The sequence below is a fragment of the Panonychus citri genome, unplaced genomic scaffold (assembly GCF_014898815.1).
Source record: "Panonychus citri isolate SS breed McGregor unplaced genomic scaffold, ASM1489881v1 Contig00028, whole genome shotgun sequence".
Taxonomy (NCBI): domain Eukaryota; kingdom Metazoa; phylum Arthropoda; class Arachnida; order Trombidiformes; family Tetranychidae; genus Panonychus; species Panonychus citri.
In genome coordinates this window covers 876,299-885,935 of record NW_026515433.1, presented here as the reverse complement: position 1 = coordinate 885,935, position 9,637 = coordinate 876,299, and the positions used below count along the sequence as shown (strand labels likewise).

Genomic DNA, 9,637 nt, shown 5'->3' with positions numbered 1-9,637 from the left:
TGTTATATTTCATTGTTCATCGAATCAACTAACAAAGAATTGCGTGAATGTATATCAATCCATTGTGGACGCGTTGATGTCCAAATGGACAACGCTTCTTGGGAATTATATTGTTTGGAATATGGTATTCAACCTGATGGTCAAATGTCAAGTGACAAAACCATCGGTGGTGGTGAAGATTCGTTCAACACCTTATTCTCCGAAACTGGTAAACATGTACCCATCCTGTATACGTGGACTCAGAGGCAACTGTAGTTGATGAGGTTAGAACTGGTACTTACCGGCAATTATTCCACTCGAAACAATTGATTACTGGCGAGAGAAGAAGTAAAGAAGATGCTGCCAACAAAGATGCTTGTGGTCATATTATTGGTTAAGAAATTGTTGATTTGGTGCTTGACCGAATTAGAAAACTTTCCGACCAGTGTATCGACCTTCAAGGTTTCTTGATTTTCCACAGTTTTTGAGGTGGTACTGGTTCTTGTTTTACATCACTTCTTATGGAAAGATTATCCGTTGATTATGGAAAAAAAATCCAAATTGGAATTCGCCATTTACCCCTCAAGTGTCTATTGCTGTTGTTGAACCTTACAACAGTATTTTAACATCTCATTCAACCCTTGAGCACTCTGATTGTGCTTTCATGGTAGATAACGAGGCTATTTATGATATTTGCTGGCTGACATTGAACGACCAACTTACACTAATCTCAATCGCCTTATTGACCAAATTGTTTTATCCATCACCGCATCCCTCCGATTTGATGGTGCATTAAATGTTGATCTGACTGAATTTCAAACTGATCTTGTCCCCTATCCCGAATGCATTTTCCCTGAGTTACTTATGCTCCTGTTATCTCTGCTGGAAAAGCTTACCATGAGCAATTTCTGAAATCGAAAATGCTTCGAACCAGCTAATCTAATGGTTAAATATGACCCTCGACCTGGTAAATATATGGCTTGTCTTTGTTATCTTTGCCGAGGAGACGTTGTTCCCAAAGATGTTAATGCTGCATCGCTGCTATTAAGACAAAGAGGAGTATTCAATTCGTTGACGGGTTCCCGACAGGTTCTAAGGTGGGTCTGATTTTCTTTTTTCAATTTTTATTCGCACTTAATTTGAATTAATCTCTCGATTTCAATTTTTTAGGTTGGAATCAACTATCAACCTCCAAACTGTTGTTCCTGTTGGTGATCTAGCTAAAGTTGCTGTATGTTGTCTGTATGCTATCCAATTCTACAGCCGAGCTCGACTTGAGCACTTCGAGAGTCTTCGTTCATTGGTACGTTGGTGAAGGTATGGAGCAAGGTGAATCCTATGAAGCTCGAGAAGATCTTGCAGCTCTTGAAAAAGATTACGAAGTGGATCTCGACTCAAATAAGGCTGGCGATGATGGGGAGGCGAAGTATTTTAAAATCTAACATTAAAATTTGAAAATATTCTGTCCCAATTCACGGCAGCGGAAACAAATCTTCAAAAGTGATCTTACGCTTAAATCCACCGGGAAGCAGAATGAAATAATTTTTTTAATGTAGTTTTTTATACTCTACAATAAATCGAAGTCAAAAATATACCTATCGGTATGCGTTCTTGAGAAAATCGACCTAGAGAGATATAGACATGATCTGGACTCAACGAAGGAAAAAAACGACAGAATTGATTTAAAATGATCCGATCTGAATCTTGAATAAAATAATAATAAAACTTCAAGTGTATTCGTTAAGTTACTTGTGTCCAATCGTAATATTTTCCAAGATGAACATAAACTTATTCTAAAAGGAATACTGAATAATAATCGATTCTAGATTCATAGATAATTAATGGATAATTCCCGATTCTTTCTAACTTCTTGTTTGCCTTTGACAATCAAATGACAATTAAAATTGATGATTAAACATACGAAATGTTTTGCAAATTGTGTTATGTTAATAGCGATAATTACAACTGTTAGTAGTTAACAAGCTTCAAATGATTTACCTTGATTTTGTTTGACACAAAATAGACTCACCATAATCATATTAACATTGAATATTGTTTATGATTAATTGTTGTTGATTATTTGGTAAATTGATTTAAAGATAACATGATTTACTTGATGGTAATACATAAACATTACACTTATGGTGATAATCAGTAAATAGTGAACACTAATTAAGAGCATCAAGTAGATATAACTTTTTCATTTTCTTGTTCAAACTGAATTAACTTTAGACGACGATGACGATGATCCCCAACAATTAAGTTAATATTTACAGTGAATCATAACTAATCAAGATAAAAACTTTCTTTTTAAGATTAATGAACAATATTTACCTAAACACTTATAAGAATTGATTTAATGATAACAGGTAATTATTATCTATGGTTACGAGGCAACATTGCTTGGAGAAGGCAAAGAAAAATCAAATTGAAACAATTAACGGTAGTTGGGAAAACGCGAGACCCAAAAGAAATTAAATTGTGACTAAAATCAACCAATATCTCAACAATTAGTCTTGAATTGTTACTAAATCAAAATGATTCCAAAAGAAATCGTGTTAACCCTAATTCTGAGTAAGTTGATTTTCTTTGTGAAATTTTGTTGATTCACTAATCCGAAAACGAAACTTTTCCTCTAATCAACAGTTAGTTACTTAATTGTGATCACTAATTGTCAAGGAGCTTATGATCCATTTCAAAGTTATGGCGGAGAAAAAAAAGGTGATTAACAATAAGCTTAATTGTTCGCAGCTAATTAATCTCTTCTAATTTAATAGGATCTTTTAATCCAAGTGAAATAACGGCGATCGTCGTGGGCTCGTTCGCGGGTCTTTGTGCGCTCGGAGTGACCTTCTTTTTCTGCTATTATGTTTACCACCACGACCACAAACACTCACATTTAGGTGGTGGTGATGGTGGAGGAAGATACTCACCCCCTGGTACTTATGTTAATTTTAATCAACCCTAATTACCTTAATTGTTTGTCAAATTGTCCTCTCAGCATCAACTAGTCATTTGTTCAATGTAATTTTAGTTTGCCAATCACTTGTTCATATAACCATTACAATTAGCTGATCATCGTCATCATCAACAACAATAACAGTTAACAAACAACAATAACTTTCCCATGATTAACTAATTTTGTACATAATTCAATTGATTAATTAAGACTAATTTTAATTTTTCTTTTCCATATATTTTCATGTCTCATATTCATTAGGCTATCGGAGACCATAATTTGGTTTAATTTAATTCTCAATAACCAAATCACGGTAATAATACTCTTCTCAATCAAGCTATTGGAGTTAATTTGGTCTCGAATAATCAACAATTAATAACTTTCAGTATTCAATCAGAGTAACAATCAGTATTAATCAATGTCAATCTTTTTGTTACAACACAATTAACTTTGTATCTTTTTTACTTTTATATGAAATTTTTTTATTTCTAATTAACATTTTCACTAATCACTTAATCATTGATTTAAAAATTGATTCATCTTAATTGTGATATTGACTAATAATTCACCAGCTCAATCATTCAACAAATCACTTTCAAGGTTCCACAATTAATTAATCACAAAGAGGTTTAATGATTTAATTGAACGAGAAAAGTTAACTAAGATTTTTCAACCTTGTAAGATGATGATGACAATTAATTTAATTAAAACTTAGATGTTGATGGAAAGATATTGGATTATGTAAAAATGATTACAAATTGCTAGTGAGTTAATGGTTAATAATAATCAAGTTAACTGATTATCTAATGATGATTTATCTTGATTGTAGTTAATCAAGGTCGAAAAGCCACCACAGGCAATTAACAAGTGATGATATAAGAAAAAATAAACTTAAATCATTTTAAATTGCTCTCAGTTGAATAGTAACCGTTTCGGTGGTAAGATTAACAATTAATAACTAAAATTTGAGTTCTCCAATTGTGACAACAATTAAGTTTCAAATGGATATTTCATTTAAAGGAAAAAGAGCCCTTGTAACCGGAGCAGGAAGAGGTGAGTGACTAATTAACTTAATCATGACCATTGATTGTTACAATTTCCAATTACAATTAAAACTTATTCCAGGAATTGGACGAGATACAGTCAAGCGTCTTGTTAAATTAGGTGCAAAGGTCGTGGCCTTAAGTAAGACCAAAGAGGGTCTTGAATCACTTAAATTAGAGGTAAATTGTTGAAAATTTCCCGTTAACCATTACCTTGAATCTAAACTCACCTGAAGGGGTCAAATAGATTAACCTGTTAACCATTGACCCTTTGTTAGCCTTGACAAGATGACATTCTAGTAAGACAAATATCCATTCAATCAATTTAGTTACCAGAAATTGAAATTGTTCAATGTGACCTTGCCAATTGGGATGAGACCAAAAAAGTAATATCTTCATTGGATACAATTGATTTGGTTGTTAACAACGCTGCTTATGCTAAATTGGATCCAATTGGTTTGGTTGATGAGGAAACAGTTGACCTGTAAGTGGACAACGATGACCATCGTTAATATAAATATTAACTATTTTTTCATTAACAAATAGGCACTTCAACATTAACGTCAAGTCGATCATCAATGTTACCCAAGAAGTGGTGAAAAAATTGAAAGCCGAAGGCAAACCAGGATCAATTGTGAACATCTCAAGTCAAGCGGGAATGGTGGCCTTACAAGACCATGTCGCTTATTGTGCTTCCAAGGGTGCGGTTGATCAGATCACTCGTGTTTCAGCTCTTGAACTTGGTCCATTTGGTATTCGTTGTAATTCAATCAATCCGACGGTCGTTGAAACCGACATGGGTAAAAAAGGCTGGTCTGATCCCGTTAAGCGCAAATGGATGATGGACCGAATTCCGTTGCAGAAATTTGCTTCAGTTGATGATGTGGTCGACTCAATTGTCTTCTTATTAAGTGATAAATCAGCAATGATCAATGGTGTTATATTGCCCATCGATGGTGGATTTACAGCTTGTTAAGCTCGATTACAATCAGTTGATCGTTTAATTTTATATCAATTAAAGAAGCAATTAATTGATGGTTTTTGTTTTCGCTTCAAATATTAACTTTTAATTTCATTAAACCATAAATAACAAAACTCCCAAAAATATTGTTGAGTATTAAACAGGATCGTTTTTTATGATTGCGAATGATTATCATTTACAATCAAATTAATTTACAAAAAGTTAGATTAGTATTTTTTAGATTTACCTGATTTACCTAATCCAGTATCTTTTTTGTTAATCTTTATATACTCTGGCATATCAGGCGAGGGGATTACGGTTGTTGTATCCGAATCATTTGGTGGATTAACACGTAACTATTAATAATATTAATAGAGTAGATTATTAATTAGAGCGATTTTATCATAATTGTGATTAACTTACCAGAATCCTTTGTTTTTCAGCGCAAGCATATTCGGTCTCATCGATGTCGTTATAACAATCTGACCTTGAATTTTTGGGAACATTTTGGCCTTGATATTCACAGAGTTTATCCAATGGTATCGACTTGACGATCATTTTGTTGAGGTCATCGGGCTTTTCTTGGGGACAATAGAAAACTTTTGGTGTTTTGATATCAAAGACGATGCTTTTCCTCATCATGTCTCCCTTGACCACCACCCCAAGGGTCAGTGCAATTGCAACAATCAACTTGATACCTTTAGAAGAGACAAAGAAATGACAATTATAAATTAAACCAAATGATCAGTTGATCTTACCCATTATTTTGATGAATGAAGTGAGGAGAATGTTTAATCACTGATACAAATGATCAACTAAATTGTTACACAGACTTTGAAATATTGGAACTGAATTTAAAGGTAAGAAGAGACAAAGATGATTGTGTATTTTTATTTTCCATCTTCTTGATTCGGATTAAGTAAACCGGTTTAAATCTAATTGTTCATTTTTAGCTTCTTCTTTTCTTGGGTAATCTTTTTTTCTCTTTTCATGGTTATCCGGTTCTCGTTAATTGTTGTTTCATGAGCATCAGGTACAATACAACTATTAACAGTTTTCACTTGAGAATGAAACAATTTAATGATCTCATTATCATCAATCCAATTGTCACTAACCTTTTGACTCTCATCATATTATATTTCCGATGCATTATAAGTTCTTGTTTTAAATTATCGAAAGCAAAAGGCTTTAGATTATAAAGTGATTCTTTTGAACATTTCAAAGACGCTGATTTTATTTGAATTGCAGTCTTACACTGTACCTCTACAAGGACAAGGATAAGGTTGAAATTCACCATCTACTGAATAGTATTGTTGATAAAACTGGTAAAATTAAGAAAAAAATCCGAAAGATAACCCATAAAAAGTTACTTCCATTGCCTCTCAATACACCATTGACCAAGAAGATTGAAAGACAAGTTAATTATGGAGACTGTTAAGTTTCAAATAGAACCGATGTCAATAAGAATCATGAAGTAAAACCCATTAAAGTAAGAATTAAATTTATTCAGCTTTACCTTCTCATGGTTCATTCACCATGTGCAGCATAGAACAATAAATGTAAATTGAAAGAAGTTGATCAACTATTATCTTCAAGTCTGTTATGAAAGAATTCTGAATGAGGAGAATATTGTCAGATAAGAATCGTGACATGCACTCGAGCTTTGATTTCCTTTGAGAAAAGTAACAAGTAAAAATGTAAGAAGGAAAAGGATGAATTTAACAGTTCAAGCTTTTACTGACATTGGATTCTCTTGAATTCATCTCAATTTATTCTATCTTCTAGTTTACGAAACTTTTAGAGATTAATCAAACTTTCTTCGATGTGGTTGATGAGGAAGAAGAAGATGAAGATGAAATCGATGCAACAAATGATGAAGATCTTGAATAAATCATGATGGCAAGTGATGATGAGATAAAATAGCAGAACTATCCTTGTTAATAGAAGCAGCTAATAAAATCTTAAAGATTGAAAATGAGCATGCTGATGAAGACCAGAAAATTATCAGTCAATTGAAGACAATCTAGTTAAGATTAAAACGAAAAGTCAAAAAGAAATCACTAAAGACATGAACACAAGTAAAGAAAAGAAAGAAAGGTTAAAGTTCTGACGAAAAAGCTGATGAGGAAGACGAAGAGGAAGAGAAGATGGTCAAGCGGAAGAAAATGACCAAGAGGAAGAGGAATGACAACATTACGATTGATCCAAAGAAAATCTTAAATACTAAAGTGCAAGTCTTACAAACAACTATTCCGGATTATCACGAGATGGGAGCTGATGCGGACACAGATGATGAAGATGCCAATGTAACAAGTGACGATGATGACGAAGGACAAAGAAAACTGATCGCCGAAGCCTTTGACGGAGATGATGTTGTGGTCGAATTCGTTCAAGACAAACGGGAGAAAATGGATGAAGAACAAGAGAAAAGTGTTAATAATTATCTACCTGGTTGGGGATCTTGGGCTGGGCCTGGTGTTAGGACCAACATTCGAAAGAAGAAACAATTTATTCAAAAAGCGGAAAAAAGAAAACGTCTCGATGAAAAGCTTCACAATGTCATCATTTCGGAAAACAAGGATAAAGCGATCGCCAAATTCATGGTAAAAGAATTACCTTATAATTGTAAAAATGTTCCCGAATTTGAGAAAAAGTTCAATGCACCGATCGGCCCCAATTGGAATCCTGAAACGCAATTTAGATTTAATATTGAACCTAAAATAATCACTGAATTAGGTAAAATAATTGAACCAATTAACGAGAAGGCTTTGATCAATAGTAAACCAGGAAATAAACGTCGACCTTTGGATCAAGTGGCCAAAACATTGGGCGATGTAATTCCAGTTTAAATTGTTTTCTATTCGTAATTTAAATCTATTCTTATCCTGTAAATTAAATCAATTTAAAATTCTAATTGTAATCTTTCAATTTAAGTCACATGGTATGTTTCCATTGGCAACCTACAGCTGATTGAGAAAATATTTTCCTTAATGTTAAGATTTTGTCCAATCGGTGGAATCAGTTGATTAATTAATTGCAAAGAGTAATAAGAAGAGACTGCAGACTAAAAAAACGTAAAAATTAGTTCGCACCGATGAACCCGGAGAAGCTCAAGTAAATAACAAAAACTGCAGCATGTCAATGGAGATTTAATTAATCAATGATTCTAATTAATTATTATTCTAATGATAATTTTTATGATTTTTTTGCGCAATTAATACTGAGATTACTTCTTTACGATCATTTAGTCTAAAAATTCGTAACAAAATACCTAGAGCGTTCGACTTATCTGGACTAAACATCGCTTTGGCCTGAGAATTATAGATATTTCTAGTCTGAGAAAAAGTGATCTAAAGTTTCGACTTTGCACACAATTCACTCGAAAACTAACGATCAGATCACAATGAAATTTTTAACGAACGAGTTCTTTCTTATGCCCATACAAAAACCTAAAGTTTCAATTCTTAACCCAAAAGTCTATTTACACTAAAGTCTGTACAATGCCTCCTTATCTTAATCTAGTGGGTCATCATGCCAATAGAAGAGGTCAACCAGCGAGATTGTACCACCCAACAAAATCAGTGAATCCTGGACGAGCAATATCATCAATTGAAATAAAATGGTCGAAATCGGAACAATCGTCTCTGATTCAAAACCTCTTAACTGGACAGGGACAAGTCACCACGTGGTTAGCTGGACCGATCACACCGATCACCAATGGTTTAACTTGCAAAGTCAATCGAGATCACAGGTTCGATTTGGAACTACGAATTCATGCATTGGCAAATTATGAAGATGTGGTAGTCTTTCATCAGGTTAAAATGCCTAGATTCCACAATGCATACAATGGTGAGAAGATTCCCTCAGAAAGTCTAATGGAATTGATTGGTGAAAAAACTAACATGCGTCTGATGAATAACATCAATGACGAAGGACAATTTGGAAACATTCATGTGGTATCCTTTTCATCGAATCAACGAAATCTGATAATCGACACCGGATGGAAAATAGAATTGGAAAATGGAAGAATCGGCTACTTTTCGGATGACATTGGCCAGCGACAATGTGCACGTTGTCACCTGTGGAGTGATAAAACGTCGGTTCTTGGCCACAGATGCCCGACTGAACCGCTTTGCTCGGTTTGCAGTCACCTCTACCATGGTACAAATGATTTATGTGAAAACCCACCTGAATGTGTGAACTGCTTTGTAAGAAACAGACCTTTTGACCACCCAATCAATCACAAGACTTGCTTGACTCTCCACAAACTGGTCAGCAACTACATCAACGAAACAAATGGTCGCTTTTTGTATGTGAGACTATTGGCATCGACAATGAACCATGATGAATAATGACTAGGATGGCTCAAAAATTACTCTCTGCCATCAGAACTAAGACAACCTGCGAAAATACCACCATAAAAATCTAGACAAACATTCAACTCCCCTGATACTAATTCCTCCTCCGCTTCTTTCAGACTATCTTAACCATTTATCTATTACTCCTCACTTCATGTATCTCCTACCAACCGATAACTTACTTACGTGACTTATGACTCATAGTTAGAAAACTGTAATGGTGAAAATTAAAATTGTCTCGATAAATCTAAATAAACGAACTCATTCCTTTATTAAATGTGCGGATTGGTTGAAAACGTGTTCTTGGTGTATCTGTTTAACGAATGAATTTTTGACC

At 34.0% G+C, this 9,637-nt stretch overlaps 3 protein-coding genes and 1 pseudogene across 4 annotated transcripts; 3 read left to right on the top strand and 1 right to left on the bottom strand.

Annotated features, from left to right (window-relative positions):
* LOC128396929 (tubulin alpha chain-like) lies at positions 1–1,569 on the top strand (annotated as a pseudogene).
* A 670-nt stretch (positions 1,570–2,239) lies between these two features.
* LOC128396940 (uncharacterized) lies at positions 2,240–3,454 on the top strand. 2 transcript variants are annotated; one of them, XM_053357592.1, is made up of 4 exons: positions 2,260–2,553; positions 2,626–2,700; positions 2,757–2,918; positions 3,200–3,454. In XM_053357592.1, exons 1-4 carry the CDS (start codon positions 2,517–2,519, stop codon positions 3,214–3,216), a joined length of 291 nt encoding a protein of 96 aa, XP_053213567.1. In that variant the 5' UTR covers positions 2,260–2,516; the 3' UTR covers positions 3,217–3,454. The 2 variants fall into 2 exon arrangements, with proteins under 2 accessions (XP_053213566.1, XP_053213567.1); XM_053357591.1 differs by lacking the exon at positions 3,200–3,454 and having other exon boundaries at positions 2,240–2,553; positions 2,757–3,174.
* A 331-nt stretch (positions 3,455–3,785) lies between these two features.
* On the top strand, positions 3,786–5,068 carry LOC128396930 (L-xylulose reductase-like). The gene is made up of 4 exons (XM_053357580.1): positions 3,786–3,991; positions 4,064–4,161; positions 4,311–4,465; positions 4,528–5,068. Exons 1-4 carry the CDS (start codon positions 3,940–3,942, stop codon positions 4,955–4,957), a joined length of 735 nt encoding a protein of 244 aa, XP_053213555.1. The 5' UTR covers positions 3,786–3,939; the 3' UTR covers positions 4,958–5,068.
* An 89-nt stretch (positions 5,069–5,157) lies between these two features.
* LOC128396938 (uncharacterized) lies at positions 5,158–5,874 on the bottom strand. The gene is made up of 3 exons (XM_053357589.1): positions 5,701–5,874; positions 5,366–5,640; positions 5,158–5,298 (listed from the first exon to the last, which is right to left on the bottom strand). The coding sequence occupies exons 1-3, from the start codon at positions 5,702–5,704 to the stop codon at positions 5,170–5,172; spliced, it is 408 nt and encodes a 135-aa protein (XP_053213564.1). The 5' UTR covers positions 5,705–5,874; the 3' UTR covers positions 5,158–5,169.
* Between the last annotated feature and the right edge of the window lie 3,763 nt (positions 5,875–9,637).

Coding starts and splice junctions, on each gene's coding strand:
- LOC128396940 (XM_053357591.1), top strand. CDS start 2,517: ATGATTCCAAAAGAAATCGTGTTAACCCTAATTCTGA. Junction 2,554..2,625: donor CGTGTTAACCCTAATTCTGA/GTAAGTTGATTT, acceptor TCTAATCAACAG/TTAGTTACTTAATTGTGATC. Junction 2,701..2,756: donor TTATGGCGGAGAAAAAAAAG/GTGATTAACAAT, acceptor CTAATTTAATAG/GATCTTTTAATCCAAGTGAA.
- LOC128396930 (XM_053357580.1), top strand. CDS start 3,940: ATGGATATTTCATTTAAAGGAAAAAGAGCCCTTGTAACCGGAGCAGGA. Junction 4,162..4,310: donor TTGAATCACTTAAATTAGAG/GTAAATTGTTGA, acceptor CAATCAATTTAG/TTACCAGAAATTGAAATTGT. Junction 4,466..4,527: donor GATGAGGAAACAGTTGACCT/GTAAGTGGACAA, acceptor ATTAACAAATAG/GCACTTCAACATTAACGTCA.
- LOC128396938 (XM_053357589.1), bottom strand. Junction 5,299..5,365: donor CTGAAAAACAAAGGATTCTG/GTAAGTTAATCA, acceptor TATTATTAATAG/TTACGTGTTAATCCACCAAA.